The sequence below is a fragment of the Thamnophis sirtalis genome, unplaced genomic scaffold (assembly GCF_051295495.1).
Source record: "Thamnophis sirtalis isolate CommonGarterSnake01/CBP01778 unplaced genomic scaffold, rThaSir2_p1.2 scaffold_11, whole genome shotgun sequence".
Classification (NCBI taxonomy): domain Eukaryota; kingdom Metazoa; phylum Chordata; class Lepidosauria; order Squamata; family Natricidae; genus Thamnophis; species Thamnophis sirtalis.
This window is the reverse complement of record NW_028261391.1, coordinates 21,544,351-21,571,186: the sequence shown is the minus strand read 5'-3', so window position 1 is coordinate 21,571,186 and position 26,836 is coordinate 21,544,351. Positions and strand designations below refer to the sequence as shown.

General features: G+C 41.0%; 1 protein-coding gene across 3 annotated transcripts; it reads right to left on the bottom strand.

The window, feature by feature from the left end:
- Nucleotides 1-937: 937 nt before the first annotated feature.
- Nucleotides 938-9,743, bottom strand: ARL14 (ARF like GTPase 14). 3 transcript variants are annotated; one of them, XM_014067949.2, is made up of 3 exons: nucleotides 9,594-9,743; nucleotides 6,848-7,366; nucleotides 938-1,941 (listed from the first exon to the last, which is right to left on the bottom strand). In XM_014067949.2, exons 2-3 carry the CDS (start codon nucleotides 7,297-7,299, stop codon nucleotides 1,863-1,865), a joined length of 531 nt encoding a protein of 176 aa, XP_013923424.2. In that variant the 5' UTR covers nucleotides 7,300-7,366; nucleotides 9,594-9,743; the 3' UTR covers nucleotides 938-1,862. The 3 variants fall into 3 exon arrangements, with proteins under 3 accessions (XP_013923424.2, XP_087581431.1, XP_013923422.2); XM_087725305.1 differs by lacking the exon at nucleotides 938-1,941 and adding an exon at nucleotides 4,541-5,692 and having other exon boundaries at nucleotides 9,594-9,742; XM_014067947.2 differs by lacking the exon at nucleotides 938-1,941 and having other exon boundaries at nucleotides 6,473-7,366; nucleotides 9,594-9,742.
- Between the last annotated feature and the right edge of the window lie 17,093 nt (nucleotides 9,744-26,836).

Genomic DNA, 26,836 nt, shown 5'->3' with positions numbered 1-26,836 from the left:
TACTTTATTCATCTAAAAGGAAGATGATCTTGGATTCATGAAACAAACAGGAGAGAGAAGGGGAGGGAACTGAGGCAAGAGAAGCACAGCAGAAAAAAAAATGCCCAAAGTTACATTGAAAAATGAAGAGACGAGATCAGAGCAATGTCCATTAAATTATTGTTCAATTGTAGAAATGTATTAAACCCAGTGAAGGATGAAATCACAACTGTTTTATGTATTTAAGATTTCTACGGATATACACTTAACATCATACTAGTCTGTAATGGATTTTTATTTATTTATTTTGCAGGTGCTCCTTGGATTTATATATGACATTTTCACCTTTTTGAATTCCTTTTTCTTGCCAGTTCTGATGGGACTTATCTCCACTTAACCAATATTGATTGATCCGTTCAGAACATTTTTTCCCTTTCTTCTTCCAGAATTGTGGAATCACATACAGTTTATTATACAGGATACCCCCAAAATCTCAGTTAGTTTATGTGGTCTAATGTGAGTACACAGATGTATAGAAGGAAACAACACTGAGGTTATATATTTTGAGCTCAGTTTTAATAATATAGCATAGATACATTCATGTCACTTTGAAATTTGGAACCCAAAGCTGGCATGTAAATCAGATGCAGTGAAATCCTTAAGCCATTTTTTATTATACTGTTTTTTTCTATAGATATACCCTGTTTTCCCAAAAATAAGACCTCCCCAGATAATAAGCCCAATTGGACTTCTGAGCACACACACTAAAATAAGCCCTCCCCAAAAATAAGCCCTTCCCAAAAATATTGTAATACAGCAGCAGCCATGAGGTGACCATGCTCACCATCTCCTGCACCTCACAAATAATAAGACCTCCCCGAAAATAAGGCCAAATGCTTATTTTGGGGTCAAAAGAAAATAAGACCCTATTTTCGGGAAAACATGGTATTAATACATTGCTGAATTTTAGTGGATTTTCCAGGACATATGGAGTTTTTATATACAAATATGTATGTATGTGTGTGTGTGTGTATGTATGTATGTGTATGTGTATGTATGTATATTCAACTCTTGCTGGCTGGTCAGTACAATCTTACATCTATGGCACTGGCCAAATTCTGCTTTGTTGCTAAGAACTAAAGTCAAATTTTGATTCAGGAACAGTCCCTGGGTAAAATATTTAATTGCTTCCTATCTTTTCTTTTAAACAATAATGCAAAACCATGTTGTTGTTTCATTTTGTGTCTCTTTCTGTATTTTATTTATTCATTAATTCTTTTATTCATTGATTCAACATATCTCACATGTGTTACTCTGTGGTCTATGTATATAATGTAAAGGTTTTTTTTAAAAATTCAGAAAGATGTTGCTTTGTAATAGACAGTTGTGAAAGGCCCAAGATCTCTGATAATATTATCACACTCAGAGTTGGGGCCGAGAAGGGTGACAGAGTCAGAGAGATTGTTGTGAAGTTCCTTTTAATATATTTTGGGAAAGGAGAAGTGATATTTATTCCCTGGAAGTTGTTAGATGACCTTTCTTAAATCTTGAAAATGGGTCAAAACTAGTTCTGCTTGCCTTTCTTCCAAGATGCTTTGATCTGGGGATCTGAATACGAGAAGGATGAAAAGATGCCTCTTTTAACCTAGTCGGTGGGGCAGAAGGAACTGACTTTCAACTCAGTATGTTAGAAAAGGTTTCAGGTGCCTTTCTCAGGAGATAGGATGAAAACAGTAGTCTCTTTGATTTGATTCTTTTGATCTGTGACCCTCCAAATGTTATATTTCAATGACCAGTGCCACTGGCTGTTTACGGTGGCAACAGCATTTGTAGTGTTATAACATCATGCCATAAGCTTCCCGTGCATGTGACATCACAATGCACTAGAAAAGGATGGGGCTTATGTTGCTGGCCAGTGGTGTTGAAGGTCTACAAGCTTTGGAGATCCATTGTTTTCCACTCCTGGGGTGGGGGAAGAAAAAAAAGATTCATCACCCTTGTCAAAGCTTATACAATGAGTTAAGGCTTCTATCATGAGTACGGATCCACTGACATTTCTCTTTTTAATGTTGCCATAGTATTGCTTCATCACCATAGCAATCGCTTTTTGGGTATCGTACATGTCCTTTAATCATACTTAATTCTTCCCCATCGTAACGTCCTCTGATCTAATTTCCTTGGCTTTAACTATGGTTGAGCATATTGGCATGATGTTTAGCATTGTTAGTCAGAATTTTGAAATCTTTTTCAAAACTGATTTAATATTACACCACAATTATAATACAACACGTTAAAGCTCAGAAAATGTTATTTGTGCAGTAATCTTATGGGGCAGAATAACCTGTAAGTGATATACATGCACCAAACAATTCTTACTCTGCAGAACTTTAAATGCACAGTTACTTTCAGTAATATATGCAGGCCTCAACCTATCACTAGTCCAGCCTACTCATTTCAGCTGTAAGTTGTGTGTTGGTTGAACAGTGGATCATCATACGAACAACCAAAATTTATGTCCTTTTTGCAGTGGTGGTTACGTGAATCACCATTGTCATTAAGTAAATCTGAATTGTTAAGCAAAACTATTGTTTGCTATGGGGAACTCTTGCTGAAACTGAAAAGTAGATACCAGTTTATAGAAAGAATGTCTCAAATTGTAACTACATGACTGTGGGATTCTGTAAATGGTTGTAAATGGGAGCTTGCAGTCGAACACCCAAAATGAGGTCCCACGACCACAGAAGGTGGCAGCGGTCAGAACTTTAGAACCAAACAGGTCATAAGGGGGTCCATTGTAACTTTGAATGGTTGCTAAGCAATCAGTGGTAAGTCAAGAGCTACTTGTATATTATCTGATTTAGTGCATGTTGAAATTGCTATCAAAGACGTCTTTCTCCCAAGTCCTGCTGTTCTCAAGTGTCCAAATCCCCAGGCCTGGCAAACACAGAAGCAAACAGGCTTTGGAACCATTGGATAAAGGTCAGCTGGTTCCCTCCAGTTCGGGCGAACCGGTAGGGAGGGTCTGCCCACCCGCCCCAACATAATGTGCGAGCTATGTGCATATGCAGAAGGTGGTGTGCATGTGCAGACTGGTGCATGTGAGTGAAGCGAGCACGCATGCACAAATGCTCACATTTGCGAACTGGTAGGGAAGGCAAGTGAATTCCACCACTGCGCCTTTGCCTCCCTTGCTGGAGCTTCATGCTGCACCCGGAGTCGACACGTCCCAGCTGGACACCTTGTTGATGCCCGGGCTGCTGCATGGCATGCCACCGCACAACTGTTCCTGCCACTGCACCAGTGGCGTCCACATGGACGTATGCAGTGCACGCATGCATATTAGCGCCTCCGTGAGCCTCCAGCTGCTCAGCAGAGAATCGCACAGGCACTGTATGCGCCACGTGCATGTGCAGAAGTGCCAAAGACTTAAGCACCATACCAGAATGGTATCCAGTGGTCCAGGCAGGCTCCGGTACGCCCGTATCAGGGCGGGTTCCACCACAAAACCGCGGAGGACAAAATCGCGCTCGACGAAAGCGCGCATTTGACGTCATCACAGCGCGACGAAAACATTGCGCTGTGATTGAAAAATGTAAAAATAAAGCGAAAACCTTACCCTAACCCCCCCAAACCTAACCCTAAACCTAACCCTTAACCTAATCCTAAATCTAACCCTAAACCTAACTGTTAACGTAACGCTAAACCTAACGCTAACCCTTAACCTAACGCTAAACGTAAACCTAACGCTCTAAACCTAACCCTAACCCTTAACCTAACCCTAACCCTAACCCTAAACCTAAACCTAACCCTTACCTTTATGTGAATCAGCTTGCTTTAATTTTAATTTTATTTCAATTTTTAATTTTTTTCGTCGATCGCGATTTTGTCCTCCGCGGTTTTGACGGGTCACGTCAGGGCGTACCACCTACAAACCACCACTGCACTGCACTCTTCAATTCCCCCCTCTCTCCAGGAATGGAAAGCCAGTCAGGGTTTGACAGCTGTGTCGTGTCATTATGGCAGGGGGTGTTCCTGGGAAAGATGAATGAAAAACATTGGTATTGTATAGCAAAAGTATATATTCTCAGCAGAGTTACCCAAGATGTGATGGTCATCCAGTTGCCCAGCTAAATAATCAGGCCCTTTAGATACTGGAGATAGAAGATCATTTTAGTGACAATGGCAAAGGCATCTGTTCATGCCATGTGGGAGAAGACCGTGGTAAACCTACTTGCACCATGAAAACCCCATGGATAGAAAATATAATAATATAAAATGATATAGTGTCGGATAATGGGGTTCTTAGTCTGATGACACAACCTACTATTGAAGAAGACCTGAGAATCTTTCAGACTCTAATGGCGCTTATGATATGGCTAGATTAAAGCCTTCAGGATGTCTAGTTGCTGATACTGCCGTTCAGAAAAAGAAAATTTGAAGTTATACAAATTATAGTGGGAACATGGAGTGTAAGAAGCATGAAATGGGCAAGTTCATGACAATAAAATGAAATGACTATGCACTGACATCTTAGGCATCAAAGAATTGAGATAGGCAGATCACACTGTTATTACTCAGGGGTGATAAACAAAGAAGACATGAAGTTGCTTTTATATTTAGGAAAGACATGGCAAGAATATTAATTGGTTACCATGTAATCATTGCAGTCCTTCAACTGGAATGAGAAAAATTCAACCAAGGCAGACTTTTTACATGTGAACACATTAAAAATATGCAGACATAGCAGATGTCTCTATAAGATACCTGTTCGTTTCTCTTTATAGGTGTAAATGCTTTATTACCATGATGTTCTATGACAGTTAGAAACCAAGCGAAAGTGGGAATTTTATATTACTAATGCAAATGATTTATTATAATTATTGTGGCATATCTGAAGCATCATGAAGCATTTTCCAACAAAGCAATGCATCAAACACTCACTGCATTCTTCCAGTATAAAAGATGTTTCAAAATTACCAATGTATTTTCCTGGCTAAGGAAGACCCAGGTTCTGATTCTGTGCATTTTATACACATATGACAAAAAATGAAATAAATGGAATGTATATCTGTGTCCTCTAGTGAAGACTTTAATCTGTTTTAAAAGGCTCCTTTTAACTACTGCTATGGTTTGTGATCTTACTTTGTAGGAGAATTTCTTGTCCATGGGAACAAACAGTTTAGGCAAAATATCTCTGGTATCAATTAGTATTAAATGTTTTATACTAGATGAATTCTTAAAGGGAATTTAGATTCCATTGAAATGAAAATTAAAGAAATAGTATATTAAAGATTTTCTATGAGAAGTCTTTTCTGTTTTGTTTTGGGAGAGGATATAATTATTTTAAAGGTAAAGATTCCCCTCGCACATGCATGCTAGTTGTTTCCAGCTCTAGGGGGCGATGCTCATCTCTGTTTCTAAGCCGAAGAGCCAGCTCTGTCCAAAGACGTCTCCGTGGTCATGTGGGTGGCATGATTAAACACTGAAAGCGCACAGAGCACTGCTACCTTTCCACCAAAGTAGTCCTTAATTTTCTACTTGCATTTTTTACGTGCTTTTGAACTGCTAAGTTGGCAGAAGCTGGTACAAGTAATAGGAGCTCACTCCATTATGTGGCACTAGGGATTCAAACCGCTGAACTGCCGACCTTCTGATCAACAATCTCAGCATCTTAGCCACTGAGCCACCTTATAAAAGCCCTTATAATAGGCAGCTGTAAAACAAATAAGTAAATATAAAAGTAAATAACCTTTTGTGCACTTTACCTTGTTTAATTAAAATAAAATATATTTACCATTTACATATTATATTGAACATTTTATCTTTGTGTGGAAGATATGCTATCATAAACTGGTATTGGACCTGGGTACTTGAGAGACCGCCTCCTGCCGATTACCTCCCAAAGACCCATTAGATCCCACAGACTAGGCCTCCTTCGAATCCCATCTGCCGGCCAATGCCGGCTGTCAACTACCCAGAGGAGGGCCTTCTCTGTGGCTGCTCCGGCCCTCTGGAACGATCTCCCTGTGGAGATTCGGACCCTCACCACCCTTCAGGCTTTCCGTAAAGCCGTTAAGACCTGGCTGTTCCAGCAGGCTTGGGGCTGCTGAGTTTCATCCCCACTCGAACTGGTGTGCTTGTTGAGACCTTTTAAATTGTTTTGTATTGTTGTTTGTTTTTGTTGCCTTCCCTTTTGTATTGTCCCCCCTTCCCTTTAGTTTTGTTAGCCGCCCTGAGTCCCTCGGGAATAGGGCGGCATACAAGTTGAATAAAACCTCAAAAACCTCAAACCTCAACTTTAGGATAGAACTGCAAATCTATATTTTATCTGATTTTATATAAAATAGCGTACTTATGACAAGTCAGGTTTTGTCTAATCATTTCCAATTACTTATTGCAGAAGCTTCAAAACTGTTACATTAATTATTGCACAATTGATGGATACAAAACAGATGACATGTACAGAAACACACACACACACACTCTTCCATAATCATTTATACTGTGGCTGATTTTATTCTTTTTGCAGTTTCATACTTCAGGGTTTAATTATATTTCTTTCCTTAGAGCAACATAATATTATTGAAGGCCAATAGACATGAGAGATTGGCCCAAACTCTGTCACAAATATTTTACTTTCATGAAAAATAAGGAAAACATATTACACAATCTGATGGTTAATGAACAGGCTAATGTTCTTCCTCAGCAATGAATTAATCATCCAGATTATGAAATGATCTTTTAAAGTTGTTTGAAAATTGCAAAGCCCTCTTGTTTAGATCTTATGCTAGATTTTGCAAATTTTGTCACTTTTTGAAATGCTTCTGAGAGTCCGACTCCTGTAAGTGCACAACAAGGCTGTACGTACCAGTTTCGGTTTTGGCATTGCTTCTTCATGTTGAGTTTCTCAGTTACTTCTTCAGCACTCAGAGCTCCAGGAAGATCCTGCTTGTTTGCTAGTACAACCACAGGTACATTTTTAATACTGTCATGTCTTAAAATAAGCTCCAGCTCTTTCTTTGATTCTTCCAAGTGCCGCTTGTCAGAGCTATCAACAACATAGACCAAGCAATCTGTGTCTTCCAAATAGTTGTCCCAAGCAGTCCTCATTTTCTGCTGACCTCCAACATCCCATATTGTTAAGGTCATATCTTTTGATGTTTTAATCATCTCCACATTAAAACCAACCGTTGGCTCCGTTAGGAAGACTTCATTACATTTTAGCTTGTATAGAAGGGTGGATTTCCCAGATGAATCTAGTCCAAGCATTATAATCTGGGCTTCTTTGATTTTCAGTTGTGTAGAATTTATAAGCCCCATTTGTTAAGCTGTTCGTTTTGTTTTCTGTTCTCCTTATGGGTTTGGTGTCTGTCTCAGAGCAGAATGGCTGGTAAAAGAGGAAGCAACAGAATATCAGGTTTCTGTTCTGCAATAAGAATAAGGTTGGGCATGTATTTGTTTTATGACTTTACTTGCAAACAGAACTTTATAAGCTAAAGGTGGACTTATATTGACATAAAAAACAGAAGTTGATTAATGCCAAAGTAAAATGCATACAAAGGTTTTATTGTTTTGCTCTTGTGACATTTCTCTTTAGACATAATACTCTTAATATAAGGGTAAGTATAGTTTTTCACAATATTATAGTACAGGAAGTCCTCAACCTATAACCACAATTAGGACCAAAATTTCTGTTGCTAAGAGAAACAGTTGTTAAGTAAACTTTGTCCTATTTAGCAAAGTTTCTTATCATGGTTGTTAAGCGAATCACTGCAGTTGAAACACAGTCGTTAAGTGAGTCTGGCTTCTCCATTGACTTTACTTACTAGGTTGGATAAGGTGACCCCAGAACATTGCAACCATCATAAATGTGAGTCAGTTGCCAAGCATGTGAATTTTTATCATGTGACCACAAGGATGCCACAACGTTTGTAAGTGTGAAAAATGGCCACTTTTTTCAGTGTCATTGTAACTAACAGTCACTAGCAATAGCAATAGCACTTAGACTTATATACTGCTTCGCAGTGCTTTACAGCCCTCTCTAAGTAGTTTACAGAGTCAGCCTATTGCCCCCAACAATCTAGGTCCTCATTTTACCCACCTCGGAAGGATGGAAGGCTGAGTCAACCTTGAGCCGGTGAGTCCCAAACAGCCAAACTGCTGGCAGCCGGTGATCAGCAGAAGTAGCCTGCAGTACTGCATTCTAACTATTGCATCACATGCTCTGTTATAAGCCAAGGACTATCTGTACAATATTCTTATTAAAGCACCCATTCTGTGACATCCTCTGTCTAGACTCCCATCATTGACAGTTTAAAGGCATGCAAATGCAAGTAGATAAATAGGTACCACTGCTGGGTGACTTTCAGTAGGAAGCTAAAAGCACTCTGCAATGTCATGCTGGCTATATGATCGTGGAAATGTCTTTGGACAACACTGGCCCAATGACCTTGAAACAGAGATGAGCACCGCCCACTATAGTCGGCAACGACTAGCCAGTGTAACAAAATCTACAGGGACTCTTTTACCATTTTTTAAAATTATGTAAAGACAGTGAAGACAGCCTCACCTTAATAGTTCAGAGAGTATATTTTAGATACAGATAGTAGAGTCCTCAATCTGGCAAGATTTTGTCTGGGAGTCATGTGATCGCCATTTGTGAGTTTCCCAGTCAGCTTCTCACAAGCAAAGTCTGGGGGAAGCCAGATTGGCTAACTGGCCACGTGATTCTCTAAACCAGTGGTCTCCAACCTTGGCAACTTTAAGACTTGTGGACTTCAACTCCCAGAGTTCCTCAGCCAGCAAAGCTGGCTGAGGAACTCTGGGAGTTGAAGTCCACAGGTCTTAAAATTGCCAAGGTTGGAGACCACTGCTCTAAACAACTTTCCGTAAGTGATTTGCTAAACAACTATGGCAAAAAATGATTGTAAAATCAGGTGTTACTCACTTAACAACCGTCTTGCTTAGCACAATTTTTCCCAACTGTGATCATAACATGAGGACTACCTGTAATGCTCTTTTCCCAACTAAGATAGGATCCTGCTTTTAAAAAAAATGTTGGGGAGGGCATGGTTAGTAACTGGGAATCATAATACATTGAATTGATTGCTTTTGAATAGAATAACAGAGTTGGAAGGGACCTAGGAAGTCTTCTAGTACAACCCCCTACACCACTTCAGACAAATGTTATCCAATATTTTCTTAAAAACTTCAAGTGTTGGAGCATTTACAACTTCTGGAGGCAAGTTGTTCCACTGATTAATTGTTCTAATTGTCAGGAAATTTCTCCTTAGTTCTAGATTGCTTCTCTTCTTGATTAGTTTCCACCCATTGCTTCTTGTCTTGCCCTCAAGTGCTTTGGAGACTAGCTTGACTCCCTCTTCTTTGTGGCAGGCCCTGAGATATTGGAACACTGCTTTCATTTCATTTCATTTCATTTATTGAATTTCTAGGCCGCCCAATCCCGAAGGACTCCCCAGCTTTCTCCCCAGCTTACCTTGTCTGACCATTTTCACCATTCATGTTTGTTTGAATAGTCAAATAATAGACAGGAATAGTATTAAGAAGATGAATAAGAAAGGTAATTCTAAAAAGGTAGAAGAATTAAAGCTTACGTGGATGAATCAGGTGAAGAGCACCTCACTCTAGTTAAGAAGAAGATAGGGCAAAGGAGGACCAGATTCCAGTGGAGACTTTAGACATCAAGCACCATTGAGACAAAGCTTTAAAACTGACGGAATAGAAAATCAAGGAAAGCAATGCAAACCAGAAGTACAGGCAAAATGGGATAAGTCAACTAATATAGTCCAAAAGGTGTGGGGAGGAAAAGTTGAACAAGTTAATAAACAACTAACAGAATTCTATTCTCAGGTTTCAAGGTTCGAGTTTCGAGTTTTATTTCATTTGTATGCCGCCCTTTTCCCTAAGGTTGCTTTGACTACTGGCATATTTCTGATACTGTGATGCATAATGAGCATGCTTTTGATGATAAAATATGTTGCAGACTTTGGACCTGAGCTGGCTGATGTATAGGATCAGAACAGAAGAAATAATTAGCTGATTAGAGGAATCTGACACAATGTAGAAAAGTCGTCTTCTGTTCGATAGCTTGTCTCAAAACTTAATGACAAGCTGTCTGATTTAAAGCTTTTAGATTGAAGATGTGGAACATGGCCATAGGTTCAATCAGATCTAGGTTTAATCAGATGCAAACATCAAGGGATATAATAAAGAAAATGCTTGGGTAAGAGACAGAATTTTGCAAGATGTTGGTTTCCGCGAACAAATAAGTTAGAAAGGAGATAAAGTAAATTTCCCCCAAAATTTTAGTCTAGCCATGCTTCAAAAAGGAAACGTGTTTAAGCCTTTAAACCAGGGGTGTCAAACTCTATTTTACTGTGGGCCACATCAAAGTTGTGTCTGACTTCAGGGGTCTGGGTTGGCATGGCCAGGCCTGGTGTGGCCAGCTCGACATCACTTGTGTCAGGGGTGCCTGTGGTGGTCAGAGCACTCTGCCAGAGAAAATGGGCTCCTGAGCTCTGTTTTCGGCTGCAACAACCTCCTGCAGCCCTCTGCCAATGAAAATGGAGTTCTGTTTTCGCTAACAGAGGGCTGCAGGAGGCTGTTGCAGCCAAAAAGAGGACCTGGTAGGACTGTGCATGGCCCTCCCGAGCTCTATTTTCATTGGGAGAGGTACAGCTGGCCAGTCCTTTGCTGTTTCCAGGGCAGCCCCACAGACCAAATCTAAACATCCCATTGGGGAAAACCAGCCTGCAGGCCTTGAGTTTGACACCTTTGCTTTAAAGGAAGAATTACTTCAAAGCAAAATATGTTCTGAAATGAGTATTTGTTTTTCAAGCCATATTATTTTCATATGGAAGAGGAACTATTTAATAAGGAAGAGGAACTATTTCTATGTATCAAAACAAGAATATGAACTAACAAAGTACAAAAAAATAGTAGAACATTATACAGAAGTACAAAATGATCTGAGAAGGGAGAAGCCAGAGCTCAAAGAAGCACTTCCTTAAACTAAACCAATTAGAGGATTTTCATTAATCCTCTGTTAATTATGGTTTATTTGTGCTTAAATTGGATCGGGGATATGAATGAAGAGAGAATCTGGTTGCAGAAAGGATATGGGGAAGAAAGATAAGTTTAAAAGGGGGGGGGTAAAGTTTTAATGAGAAGAAAAAAATATCTTTTAAAGAGTTTGCAAATTTGATTTTGACATTTTCCCAATTATTTCTTCTCTGGCCACTTTAGAAATCTCAGCTGCAGAAATGTGCAGATGTGATGAAAGCTTACTGTATAATTCTGTTCAATGCAAGTGAATGGTAAATTTGCCTTTTCTTTTGAAGAAGGACAACTGGAAGTTGAGAGGTTAGGTTAGGTTAGGTTAGGTTTATTGGTTTTGTATGCCGCCCACTCCCGAAGGACTCCGGGCGGCTCACAATAAACAGGGGAGGGAATAAATAAGACAATACAAACAATTTTAAAATCCACAACAGTCACAATTAAGACGTGGCTGGGTGCTTTAACAGCCCCCAGCCTGCTGGAACAGCCAGGACTTAGTAGCTTTACAGAAGGCCGAGAGGATAGTAAGGGTCCGGATCTCCATGGGGAGCTCGTTCCAGAGGGCCGGAGTAGCAACAGAGAAGGCTCTCCCCCGGGGGGTCGCCAGCCGGCATTGGCTGGCAGATGGAACCCGGAGAAGGCCAAGCCTGTGCGATCGAATTGGTCTTTGGGAGGTAATTGGCAGGAGGCGGTCTCTCAGAGGAGAGGAGAGGATTTGGGGAGTAACAGATGAAGTTACCAGATGGCCGAAAGAGATAGCTGGTCTTGTAGTGAAGTGAAGGAATTCAGCCAAGAAGAGTCAAATTTGGTAAGAACTTGGATGTTCAATCACCGGAAAAATCCCAGGGTTTTACCTTAAACTGAGAAATGCTGGAAGAAGACATTGGCAACCCCTCCCCCCTTTTTAAAAAAATTGTTTCTGTGAACATTAAATGTACATGTACTAGAAACTGAGCTCATGTGTGTCTTTAACTTTACTTTTAGAGAGAAGAGAAAGGATTGACAGTTGGCTAGAGGAAAAAATAAAGAAAAAGGAGATTCAAAAAAAGATTCTATTGGACTGCCAAAATTCATGAGACATTAAATTTTCTGTATCTCTATGCTGCTATTTAGTGCTCTCTGTGAGGGCACAGTGGCCTAGCAGTTAAGGCACTGAGCTTGTCAACTAAAAGATTATCAGTTCAAGACCCAAGTACTGTGTGATGGGGTGAGCTCCCGCTACCTGCCTCAGCTCCTGCCAATCTAGCATTTCGAAAGCATGCAAATGCAAGTAGATAAATAGGTACTACTTTGATGGGAAGTTAATAACATTCTGTGCATCTTCTTTGTATAGTCATATTGGCCACATGACCACGGTATCTTCTTCAGACAATGCTGGCTCCTTCAAGTAGGAAATGGAGATAAGGATCATCCCTAGAGTCTGACAAAACTGGACAGGGGAAACCTTTACCCTTTTTTTAGCTATATTTAGCTATATTTTTGAAGCCCAGTTCTTGTAGTCCTCTGCACCTATATAAAGAAAGGTGGGCTGCTACAGGTTTGCCTGGGTTCGGGAGAACCCATAACTAATGTTATGGCCAGTTTAGAGAACCACCAAATCCCACCCCTGGCTGGCCCCACCCACCCCACCCCTCCACTCCTTTCCCCTCCCAGGAGTCTTCACGTGGCCCATTTTGGATGCGAGGTAAGTGCAGGGCCCATGCAGAGGCGCGGGGAGGGGGAAAATGGGCCTCCTGAAAGTTATGGAAGGCGGAAGACCTCCATAGCCCAGGGGAGGAGGTTTTTGCCCTCCCAGAGGCTTGAGGAAAGCCTCTGGAGCCTGGGTAAAGTGAAAACTCCCTCCCCCATGGTGGTGCAGGAAACCAACTAGGCCACGCCCACCCAGCAACTGGACAGAGAACCCACTGGTGAAATTTTTGAAATCTAGCCCATGATGGAGGTTGGCAAACACCAAAAAGAAAAATTTGGCTTCCAGTGTCCCCAAAGGGTTGCAGGCGGTATGCCCCAGTACGGTTCTGGTACGGTGCTCCAGAGGGCCCGCCCGCCCGCCCACTCTCCTTACCTGTATTTGAGCTCTTTGGCGCTTCCATGCACAGAGCGTACGGCACCTGCATGATGCTTCGCCGAGCAGCTGGAGCATCACAGAGTGTCACAGGAAGTAAGGATGCATGCACGCGCTGCGCACATGTGTGCACGCACTGCACGCATTCATGTGGTGGACGCCAGGCCCCATTGCACCATACCAGTTGCATCGGGATCCGGAACCCACCATTGCCCCAAAGGCAGGATCTACCTCTTCCCGTGTGTGATGATGATGATGATGATGATGATGATGATGATGATGATGATGATAATAATAATAATAATAATAATAATAATAATAATAATAATAATAATAATAAAAACTGCTGTCTCTTTCTCTATCAATAGTGTTATACATATAGCTTCCTACTTCCTTTTTCTAATGGACACATTGCCCTGGGTTGTTTTTTTTCCTTGATCATTATGACTGATTTTATTTGGCATCTCTCTTAGATCTCCAGCAGATATTTTAAAGTTCAGTGAATTGAAATTGGGGCATTTGACTGCCTGCAGGTTGAGATTTGTTACATGGATCAATTTGCTTTCCAAAGAACAATTTAATAGTTATTTAAGGGCATATGAGTCATATGTTATACCCAGGTAGTTCTCTTAAGCTGCAAGGTTTGAATATTAAGGCAACAATGAATGGTTAAGGAACAGTGTGCATGTTTAATAATTGTTCTATTTTCATTGCTAAGAGAGTGCCAAAATAACTTGGCCAAGTTTTAGTTCGGTGATTGGATCTCTGCCTCAGGCAGCAAAATGTCTTGGGCACATCTTATTTATATTCTGGCACAGTCTTTCTTTGTTATCAACCACGTTTCTTTTTATATTCTCAGATATTTCAATTAATTTTAATCCTCAATGGAATTAGTTTTATGCTACTTTTCCTTGATGGTTACGCAGACTTGGCAGTTTTATGTAATGTTTTTATTGCCAGCTTCCCTTTCATTCTATTTTCCTTTTAACGTGTGTAACACGACACCACAAAGAATAAGTTATGTATATAGTAACAACACAAATGTTTTTAGAATAAAGTTGTTGCAACAGCACACAAAAAAATTGTCTTTTTCTGTGTTAAATTTGTTCGCCAGTGACTGAGGCTGCATCTGTATTTCTTGCCCAACTGCTGGAATTAGCTGGCAACCATTTCTGGAAGACAGAAATAGATGACATCACCCTCCACTGAGTATGCTTTGATGGTGGGATGAGAATCTGTGGAGGTGACCTCATCCACGCAGTCAATTCTAATAACAAGTCAAGAGCTAAGCATGGATGTAACCCTTTGATTTTTAAAATTTAACTAGATAATTTAGACCTAGCACCAAATTGGCATTATACTCTAAGCCTGGTTTATGTTAAGTCTGATTAGGTTTTAGTGGTTTAGTTTAGCACAAAAACCCATCTCTGGACACTACATTTTGGAATGTAGAATTAGGGAGGGGAGGAGTTAAGTGGGGAATTAGTTTAGAATCTCTATGTAGTCACAAGATGACAAAATTCAGCCCCCCATTGAATGTTGTTGAAATTTATCTAGTTTTACCTAGATGCAAATTGAGAAGTTTCCTATATATATATATATAGACTTCAGCAATAAAACAATAAACAGTACCCTTTATGGATGGACCTGTTGTTTGTGCTTGACATCTATTGTGTTACATAATGTGTATGAATATGACAAAGCCATTAACTCATTTTTATGTGACCATTAAATGCTCAGGTATAGGCTGAGGATTATTGTGAGGACATTTAGCTGTAGCAATTTAAATCTGATCAAATAAATGTAGTATAAAATAAAATCCAATTAAATGAATTTTTAATCATTTATTTCTGTAGATTTTTTTTAACAAAATCCATTTAAAATTCTACTTTGATTTCTCTTCTGAAAGAGACACATACCATCCCCTTCATCCAGGGAATTTTCCATTCAATTTTTTGAATATCACCTTCTGGTTTAATCAAACTGCATTTTGTTCCTTAGTCTTAGTTCTGTTCTTAGTCAAGTTGATCTCTAGAGTTGTATCACTGTGTGTAGTACAGTTTTGGGGCAGCTTTTCAAAGGCTGCCCACATGGACAGTTCACCCTTTTTGGCAAGGATATTTCTGTAGTAGAGGAAAAGAAAGGTGGAAGCTCACTGTGGATTTAGCTCTCTCCATTGCTTTTCAGTGAATTGTCAGAGATATTAAATAGAGATTTACTGTTTCTGACTATACAAAGCAAAACTGCATCCCATGATTTCTGTAGATCAAAGTGCTATTAAAGCCACAGAAGCAAGCATTTATTTAAGCAATTGGCAGTTCTTTTCAGTCCAGCTGGTCAGTTTGCTTCCATCTATTCAGGTGGGAACTGTATGTCCTTTTGCCACTGATCCGCTCGATGCCTGCATGTTACAACTAGAAGCCATGTTCCGGTGGAGTCCCACATCAATGTATATTTGATTCACAATTCGCTGTTAATTGAAGGCGTTCCATTACATCCATACCATTGTGGTTCATAGATTTTGCTCGTTAGTTAATCATGTTTCAGCTCCACGTTTAACACAGAAATCTCGCTGTAGCTGAATGTTCTTGGCATTCAACACAACTGTTGGCGCTTCCTGAAGAATTGAAGAATTGAAATACATTTCAGCTCTGAAAGAGCTAATATAAATTTTGACAGATTTCCATTTCTGAATGCCTGCTGATAATTGCGTTCAATTGTAAAAAAAAAAATCTAATTGAAGGAATATTAAAATTAAAGAGTTCGCTGAATGGGAAAATGTGTGTGTATATATGTGTGCACATGCATGCCTTGAGGGGAAATATGAGAATTTATTAGGTTTCTTTTCGTTCTTTCCCCTCCCTCCCTCTCTATTCACACTGTATGTATGTATGTATGTATGTATGTATGTATGTATGTATGTATGTATGTATAAGATACATTGGAGTATAAGACGCACCAAAGTTTTGAAGAGGCAAATTTTTAAAAAAGTAGGTAGGTAGATAGAGGGATAGAGAGAAAGAGAGAGAAATACAGTAGGTAGGTAGGAAGAGAGAGAGAGTAGTTAGGTAGGTAGAGGAGGGAGAGAGAGAGAAATACAGTAGATAGATAGGGAGAGAGAGAGTAGGTAGGTAGGTAGATAGAGGGAGAGAGTGAGTGAGTGAGAGTGAGAGAGAGAGAGAAAAACACAGTAGGTACGTAGAGAGAGAGAGAGTAGGTAGGTAGGTAGATGTTTCCAGCTGTATTTATCCATGTGCTGGAGAAGGAAATTGTTGACAATCTGCAGCACCTAAGACTTTGTTTCTGCTGGCACAGTACTTGATCAATGTAATTCTCATCAATCAGTTAAAGAGCTTTCCAAAAGAAAAAAAAGTTTAGGCACTCTGCAAACCTCGCAAAAATGGCCTATTTTTCATGAAAACAGGCCTGTTTTTTTTAAAAAGACATAAATAACCTTGGGGGGGGGGGGCTTGCAGAGTGCTCCTGGGGGCGAGGAGTGCCAAAAACGAGCAAAAAATTGCCCGCTTTTCACAAAAACAGGCCCATTTTTTGTCATAAAAATTGCATGCCTAGCCTTATGGAGGCTTATAGAGTGCTGCTGGGGGCTGGGCGGGGGGAAACAGCCTTTTTTTGCTCATTTCTGCCCTCCCCAGCCCCCAGGAGCTCTCTGAAAGCCTTCATAGGGATATGCACGGCCATTTTGGTGTAGGGGCGGGGCTTCAGGAGGCCAAAAATGCTGTATTCGGTGTATAAGACACACACAGATTTTTAGCCTCTTTTTTGAGGAAAAAAGGTGCATCTTATACTCCGAAAAATACGATATGTATGTATGTATATATACATACATACCAGGGGTGGGTTTCTCGTCCCGTTCCAACCGCATGCGTACTAGCGTCTGTGCGATGCTCCAGCTGCTCCTGGAGGATCGCACAGGCGCTGTATGCGTCCTGCGCATGTGTGGAAGCGCAGAACTCGTCAAAACCAGGTAAGGAACGCGGGCGGGTGGGTGGGCCCTTCGCCGTTACTGGAAGTTACTTACTTCTGGGTTCGCCGACCAACCGGTTCACGGGGACGGCCGCGAACCGGTTGAAACCCACCCCTGATACATACCATATTTTGTATAGGTATAAGATGCACCTTAGTTTTTGAGAAGGAAAATAAGAAAAAAAATCTGTCTCTGTCTACCAGCATCCATTGATATTCATCTGGCAAACAACCTGGTCAGCTTCAGCATATTAGTTCACTGGTTGTGAGCGTGTGCGCATGCGGCTGATTGGGGCTGATAGGCAGCTTCAAAAACACAGCTGATCATCGCAGGGCTCTCCAGTGAGTGCAGGCAGCAGCTGTTCCAGGTTGCCATTTTGGCCTCTGCACCTGGCGTTTTCAGCCTCCAAATACTCCGTTTCAGACCGGTTCAAGGCTCCGGGGAAAGCACATAGCCACCGAAACACAAAAACACAACGCAGAAGCAGAGGCCAAAAATGGGGCGTGCAGAGACATAAAACGCGATGCATGGAAATTGAAAACATGATTCGTGGAGCCAGCGATTGCCGGCGATGTGCTCTGGTGAATCTCACAGCCTTGAACGGGTCTCAAACAGAGCACTCAGAGGCTGAAAACGTGAGGCGCAGAGGCCAAAAATGCGAGACACGGAGGTGGTGATGGTCTGTGGCAATCCCTGCAGCCTGGAACAGGTCTAAAATGTGACGCACAGAGGCCAAAGGGTGGGGGCTGGTGGGTTGCCGGGGCTACATTTGGTGTATAAGATGCACCCAAATTTTCACCCTATTTTAGGAGGCAGGGAAGTGTGTCTTATACTCTGAAAAATACAGTACATATCGGTCAATTTTATCTTATCCTGTTCTGTTATGCCTTGCTTTCTAATAGTGAACAGCAGGAGAGGGTGAAATTGTACCAGGCAACATACAACAGCTTCTTCTCACACACGGAAGAGCTTGAATGAAACCAAGTCATTTATCAAAGGAAATGTTCACCTCATGGAAGACCCATATTTTGACTTTCACGAGGCTGATAGTCGCCTGACTGCAGAAGGGTGGCCAATTAGAACCCTGTAATCACTGCCCTCTGAAGGTTGTTCCTCTTCCATATGACTTCTTAGAATGACTTGAAAGGGCGATTTGCTTCCATTTTCTTAAAGAAAGCCTTTCTTTTCAGGTGGTACACCTTCAACCAATTTCAGTTTGTCTTCAGCAGCAGACTAGCAATGAGACAATAGCTGTGGGAAAAGGTAATTGCAGCACTACCAAGCATGTGTGATTCTGGGCAGCTGACCACATAGAGTTGACAGAGAGGAGTTTTTATACCTTCTCTTGGGCTTTGAACTTGAGCTTCCTGTTCCTGTGCAAGAACATGTATTCTATTGGTTGTTATCAGATTCCGATGACGCCATGTAGGGGTCATATTTGTCTGAGTTAAGTTCGGTTGAACTTTGCTGCGGGTGGTGCAACTGAGATGATGCAACGAAGGGGCTTGTGTTCTGAAAAAGGGTGTTGAGCAATTCCTAATATGGCTTAATGGCTTTGTCCGGGTTTGGATCTTGAGGGAGGGCTAGTCCTACCATTCTACCTATTTCTGCCTTTGTTCAAAATATCCTGTCTTGAACGGATTACCAAATCTGAATTTCTAAAAAGCTGGCCTAGCTCAGTATCTGCATGGGGACAGGGAGCTGGGGTCTGAGTTTCTGTCTCCCTGAGATATTTTATTTGTCTTTTAGGGGAAATATTTTATCCTGTTTTAATATTCCTCAAAATATTTCATTCTTCAGGGGGGAGGTTTCCACTCTGCTAAGAAAGCTTTTCTAGTTGCTCTACGTTGTTATTCAGGAATATTGGATCAACATTCCCAGTAGCTCAGTAGCTAAGCCTATTAGCTCAGTAGCCATTGGAATTTGCAATCCAGTGCATCCTGTTGGAAGAAGCCCATTGAAGAATTACTGAGTGACGGAACTATAGATGCATAGATAAGGTGGCTAGCTAGCATTATCATTACAACTCTACTTGCAGAGATAATAGTTATTCCTCCTTTGCTGCAGTCCCTAAATAGTCTCTTCCAGATTGAAGACATATTCTTGCAGAAGCAGGATGTAGTGTAGCCCTAGTCTTGGATTTAGAAAGGGAAAAAAGTGGGATGCAATAAACTATTCTTTCTTAAAGAGACAGAGGCAAAGGCTGTGGGATTGCTTGAGCAAATAGAACAACATACTGCATGCCTCTGTGTGTTTGGATAGAGTAGAGAATCAGCTGGCAAGAACGCTTCCCCAATGCCTCAAAGGACTTTTGCCACCAGGGATTCTTGTTCTTGTAGTGCCAAATCATCTGGGACAGATGTGAAGGAGCTGGAATGTAAACCATCACTTCAACCCCCTTTCTAGCTGAGACTGGGTCATTAAGAAGCAGTAAAATAAGATCCAGAGAAGATCAGGATAAAAAAAGGATTGGCTATTTGCTTCTGAGGAAGTCGTAAGTAAACATTGCTATTTCAATAATTTGCAACAATCTGAAATAAAATACTGCTGTGAATTTAACAGTGTTTATTAATGTATTGCTGATTTCTCTTTAAAATATAACTAGTGTTTTATTGGCCTGGGGTGCCCTCTAGTGGCCATAAAATATTCTTCCTATTTCACAACTCCAAACAAAATTCTCTAGAGTGAAAACTACTTTTAAATTTCAGTGACAATAACGACAAACTCTTCTTGGAAATGATTTATGTTTATCTACCTTCAAATAAACAAATGTATTTTAAATGCTTTCATTTTTTTGAATGCATACATTAGAGTACAAAGTCAATCCCAAAATTGTATTGAGTAAAATGAGCTTATTGGGAACTTTTTGTCTCTGTAAAATTGTCACAGCAGTGCTGGCACTTAGTCAACTTTGGCTGCTCTTGAAAAGTTCAGCAGAGGCAAGCTCAGAGGTGGGTTCCTACCAGTTCACACCTATTTGGTAGAACTGATTCGTCAAATCTACCGAACTGGTTAGAAGAGGTTCCACCAGTGGACCCAGAAAGCAGGCCACACCTACAGAAGAGGTTCCAATTTTTTTTGAAACCCACCACTGGTCCTTGGATATGATTATTCTACACTATCATGCTCATATTTATAAAACTCAGTGCCTCTGTGAAAGGTAAGGATGACTTCTGCGTTTGTGGTGCAATCAGAACATTGCGTGTGTTGAAGCTGTTTTAACGCAAACCAAAGATGCCTTTTAAAAAACAAGTTTACATCATATTCTTATGCATGCCAGTGCTGTGTGTGAGGTAATTTAAGGTGGTTCTGACAAGTGTCGTCGGCATCTTCATATCCGGTCACATGGGGGGGCAAGCCACTCCCATCCAGTCACATGGGTGGCAAGCCACTCCCACAAAAGAGGCCACACCCACAGAGTAGGTTCGAACAATTTTTGAAACCCACCACTGGGCAAGCTGATTAACACTTGGGTAGGAAATATGGTAACTGACAAAAAATATTGTAACCTTGAGCAGCGGTGGACAACTATGACAACTTTAAAACCCGTGGACTTCACCTTCCAGAATTCTTGAGCCAATCAGGAACACGGGGAAGAATTGCAACCGAGGCACAACAGTCAGATAAAAGTAATCGAAGTCTGGACTCGAAATGTAATTTTAAAAACGCATTTCATATTGTGGGAAGTTATCATCCAGTCCTCTTCCAGAAAAATGAAATATCCTAGGAAATATTGAAAAGGCAGAATATTTATCTGGCTATGAAAAGAAAGAAACATATTTTAAAAGACAGAATAGTTGCCTGTAGCTTCCTGCCCATCCCCACTGTTAATGGGCCATTAAGAAGGCCAAGCTAGTCCCTTTTACATAATAAAGACTTCTCCACTGCAGCGCCAGGGGGGATGGGAGTAAAGGCATGATAATATTGGCCCTTTACTCAACTGACCACATGGCATCTGAGAACTCAACTAAACCTGGATTCAAAACACGCCCAGAGAGTTGCTCCGGCATGGCCCTATGGGAGTATGACAACCAATCAGAATACATTTCTTACACAGGAACAGTAAACAGAGAGGTGGGACTGAATAGGTTATAAAAAGCCTAGCAAGCCCCTCCCTCAGCCCCTTCTCTTCTTCTCCACCAACATTGAAGCATGTGATCACCTTTTCTGTTCAGGGCTCAAGCCATGTGGCCCTGTCCAACAATAAACCATCTTTCCAAGCAGCCTCCATGTTTCCAGTGTCTTTTTCCCCACTTGGAGCTGAACCCAGAAGGACATTTCTTTCATCAATATGTGACCTTCCCAGGTTTTCATGAAGATAAAGAAATGAGGGACGCAAAAATGCATTCAGACTTGCAAGATTCTGTCATTATAAATTTATAATAAAAATAGTAGTGCCAGATTTTCAACTTTGTCTACCTTGGTGCCACCCCCAAAATGTTCAGTTTACTTTTGAAATGATTCCCGATCTCCCTTTGAAAGTGCTGAATATAAGTGACGTATGAATTATTAAATAAATGGAACATAGTTTTCTGAGGAAAAAAACAGAGAAAGATGAGTTGGTAGAGCCTTTGAACATCGGATTTCTAGAAGATTGGAAAAAACAATTTAATATAATTTAGAAGTTATTTTTTAAAAGGAAACATGTACACTTTTAAAAGAAGGAAAAAAGAAGCAGTGAAAACCCTTTATTTATTACAGTACAACATTTTTTAAAACATGTGTACAATAAAGTAGAATATGGAATATGAATTTTATTGATTTGCTTTTAATCAATAAAATTTAAAGGAAAATGGCATTTTTTTCTTGAAAGTAGCACATGCCAAGTGGCCTGTTAAAATCAATATCATTCCCATAAAAGAAATTTTACATAATTTATTTTGTTACATAACAAGAATTTCTTATGTTTCTAACCATTGACTGATGGTAAATGGAGACTATTCCAAAAGAGGAGAATATTTGTAGCTTAAAGTTGGACTGTGAAGTCCTTGGTGCTCTCTGAACTTTGATGTTTTCTTGCAGATATTTCATTACCTATCTAGATAACGTGTTCAGTGCTGAGGAAGAAACAGCTGCAAGAAAACAACCAAAGTAACTAAACCCAGGGAGTTCATAGAGGTGGTTCCATTTACATGCTAACTTTTCTTGGTGTAAGGAATCATTCTATCACTTCTTTTATTCATGATTTAACTTTCTATACTACCGTAGAAAGGAATATTGTCCTCAGTTGCATGGGAATTTGAACTGTTTTCCAATTCCCAGAAATTTAGGTTTTATGGATCTCCCTCTTTTCTATAAAAAAGGCTGTATGTATGTATGTTCCAGCATAACTCTGGAGCAATTTCAATCAAACTTGGTACACAGATGACTTACCCTCTAGAAACAAGTATTTTTTTTGGGGGGGGGGGTTTAAGACACCCCTGGTGTGTGTGTGTATATCAGTGATGTGCGGTGAGGGATACCGTTGGTGAGGCAAGAGCGCGGCAGCAGCGAGAAGCAACGTCCCCGCCGCTGTGTCCAACAGGCGTCTCTCGTTTATGATGGACATAAATGCGAGATGCCTGTTGGACACAGCGGCGGGGGTATTGCTTCTTGCCGCTGCCGCGCTCTGCCGCCTCGCCACCCACCTCCTCCGTCCCCGCTGACATTCTTGGGAGCAGGTCGGGTGGCTGGCTGGCTGGGAGGAGAAGAGCGGTTTGTCTTTGTGCCGGCTGGCCAGCCAGGCAGGGAGCAGGTCGGGTGGGGGTGGGTGGGTGGCTGGCTGGCTGGGAGGAGAAGAGCGGTGAGTCTTTGTGCCGGCTGGCTGGCCAAGCAGGGAGCAGGTCGGGTGGGGGTGAGTGGCTGGCTGGCTGGGAGAAGAGCGGTGAGTCCCTCCCCAGCCAGCCACAAGGGCTCACCGCTCTTCTCCTCCTCCTCCTCCTCCCCGCTCGGTGCTGGGCTGGCTACAGAAGAAATGGCGGCTGGTGAAAGAAAAACCTCTCCAGAATCACCCTTGCACTTGCGCAGTCGCTCAAATGCAAGACATGATTCGCTGCTCCCAGATCAGGAGGCAGGAGAATCAGTGCCTCTTTTGCATATTAAATCTTTTGCTTTTTAACTCCACCTTAACTTTTAAAAGGCGAAAAATTCCTTAAGCAAAAGAGGCCCCGAGTTCTCTCACCTCCTCCTAGTTAACACTGAGAGCAGACACCAAGCCACTGTGACTTGAAATCTGGTAGCAACTATCCTGGCTTTAATTCATTAAAAAAATATTTAAAACTCTTTCCTTTCTCTCAGGAGACTGGGGAGGCTCTGCCTCCTTTGCCTCTAGTGACTGCACGTCCCTGGTGTATATGTGTGTTCCAGCATAACTCTGGAGCCCCTGGACCGTTAAGGAGAGTGAGTGTGGCATCCTAGAGTGGCAGTTGTTTGTGATGTCAGTTCCTTCAGTTTCCTCTGGAAAGTCAGCCGTGACATTCACCCTCCAGTGGACCAATGGGGAAGTGCCTGATGGATTTGGAGCAGAGTGCCTGGATTGTAGACAGGTGGGAAAGAGGAGTGCATGGAAGGGGGAAGGGAGGGGGAAGGGATGATGGGCAAGGGAGTAGGAGGAAGAAAGGCCCCTTTCAATGGCTCCCTGTCAGACAAACGCTTTAGGGAAAAGTGCCAGGATTGTAGACAGGGTGGGAAAGAGGAGCACATGGGAGGGGGGAAGGAAGAGGGCAGGGATGATGGGCATGGGAGTAAGGCGAAGAAAACGGAGGTGAGTTGCTCCCGGTTTGGCCTGGATCAGGTGATCTGGTAGTGGCGGTGGCGGGAAGCTCCGCCCACCTGCCCGGATGCTTCTGCACATGCGCTCAAGTGAACCTGTAGTAAAAAAAAATGGAAACCCACCACTGGAAGAAAGGCCCCTCTCAATGGTTCCCTATCAGACAAACACTTCAACATCTATAAATACCCGGGCAACGCCAGGTTATCAGCTAGTGTTATATGTATGAGCAATCGGAAATCTGCTTATTCTGCTCTTTCTACTTTTCTATTAATGCAATTTCCTGTGATAAGGGTGGCTACGTATATTTGACAAAATGTATATATTTAAGCTCTATAATATTGTGACATTTGGTGTAAAACACGTTATATTTAATTGTAAATAGGAAATAGAATTGGAAACCATTATCACTGGAACTGCGTTGGTTGAAAGTTCATTTCCTGTATGTAATTAAAATATTTCATATTTTAGAAATCAACAAGCATCATTCGGAGAGATATTTAAATATGCATCATGGTCCTGAAGGTGGGTAAACTGCTTTACTAATTAGCAAACTGCTTTACTAATGTTTAAGTCAATGTTTCTGCATTTTGAGGGGAAACTGTTCTAAGCTTATTATGTCTTTGAAGTCAACTTGCTATATTGTTTAATATCATTATTTGTCTTGGTCCTTCATGTCAGTGTGGACTCCCAGTGACTGTCTAGATAAGGCCCTCCAGTTTTTTGATAGGATTTCCAAAGTGGCTTGCCATTGTTTTCTTTCTAGGTCTGAGAGTGAGTGAGTGAGGCAGTGATGCAATTCGGGCGAACCAGTAGCGGTGGTGGCAGGAGGCTCCACCCACCCACCCCATCATCACATCCTGTTTTTGACGCTCTGCGCATGTGCGGAAGGTCCTGCGCGTGCACAGAGGCAGCAAGTGCGCTCACATTTGCGAACCGGTAGTAAAGGTAAGTTGATTTCACCCCTGCACACAGATGACTTTCTGCCTAAGGTAGGCCTAGAACTCATGGTCTTTTGGGTTCTAGCCTGGTGCCTTAACTACAATACTAAACTGACACGCACTCACATTAACAATTGGTATTGTAATGTAGTAAATAATACTTTTACTTGAAAGCTACGGTAGTTACATGTGATTTATCAGCTTACTTCTGATTTTACCAAAATGGAAAAATGGCAATGTTGCAATTCAATTTTTTTAACTACCGGTTCTGTTGGCATGACTTGGTGAGGATGGTGTGGCTTGATGGGCGTGGGAGGGGAAGGATACCATTTCCCTGCCATGCAAAATCTCCATTCCCTCCCCACTCCAGGGGAAGGATACTGCAAAATCTCCATTCCCACCCCACTCTGGGGCCAGCCAGAGGTGGAATTTGCCGGTTCTCCGAACTACTCAAAATTTCTGCTATTGGTTCTCCAGAACCTGTCAGAACCCGCTGGATTTCACCCCTAAAAAGTGGGACTCTAGTATCTATTTGAATATGGAATATAAAATGGGACCGTTGCATGAAGACATCTGAGGAAATAAATGCAGGCTTTAAAATAAGAGGAAAAATGTGGGTTCTCAACACTTTGCATTCATTTACTCCAGGTTAGATCCTTTTACATTTAACTTCATCAAGCATTTAATTACACTGATTTCAGATGTTTTGATTGTATTGTGGTTTACAGTTTGTGCTTTGGTTTGAATGCTTGAATATACATGTGGAAGATAAATGTGAATAGTGATATAAATATATGTAACAACGATGATGCTATGATGGAAGAGGAAGAGGGGACTTAAAAATACATTTACTCTTTTTATTTGCCCTAGCATACTCACGGCTCTTGGAAGCCTCAAAGAAATACATAATTTGCTCTCTCCAAATTCTTCCTTATCTTCCTCCAGGCGGTTATTGTTAGAAATTATATACTTCAGCATTATGTAAGGCTGTGTTCATATAATACACTAATCCAAAAAGCTTGATTAATGAACACAAGCACTGAGCCGTCTTATACTTCCCTTTATTGCTGCTGTTTAACCAAGGTTTGCAATGGCATCCTGAAATCTGACTTGGACGACGTCATCCTGGCCTTACGATTTGGGAGCTGAACAAACCAAACCTTTTAAACTTCATTATAAAGTTTGGCTTTGTGTGCCCTAAAATGGCAGCTGCTCAAAGTCTGCCTGGAATCTTTATTAAAACACAGATAGGTTGATAGGATATAAACCCTAATTAAGTGGGCTTTCTATGCTCCATTTCACTTCCAAAATCGACAGAATAATCGAATTTTGCCAACACAAGGAGGAACTGTCTCTTTTTCAACCTGTTCTTCAGCTAAACACAGAATACAAAAAAGGAGGGAAATATTTGATATATGCAAGACAAAACATGTTAATTTTTTTTTGGGGGGGGGGGGAAAGTCAGCTATTATACTGGTTTAAAATGACTCCAACAGACAAAATAAAAATTAGACTTGTTTATTTAAATATGCTTCTTTTGAAGCGTTTATTTTTTATTTTATTTTAACCATACAGTCAAGGCTTTTATTTATTTTTTCCTTTTTTTCTCAGTAGTTTACATTTCCTGTAGACATTAAGACAGAATCTCAATTGCATGAAACATATATTCTTCACACATCTAAAAAAAGGAAAACCTATATTGTCTAATGCACACACCAAAGATACCATAACTGCCTACATCTAGAAGTGACTGTGTATGGTCACCTTTAGGTTACACTAACGGCGAATGTTAACGTATTTACATTTCATTTGACTGTGTTTCAAATTGTCTCTTAGAGACAGATGTAGAATACGTACAAAAGAAACCTTCTACAAATATCAAGAATTTTTGAGGTTTCACAAGCCCCTCCTTTTGTTCTTCATTATGACCAAAACATGGGATTTGGGTAGGTTGAAGTCATTATTTCAAATTAGGGTTTTAGTGAACACTTGGAGATTCCCACTAAACATTAAAATAACATTCTGAATTCCTAGCATACATGTTC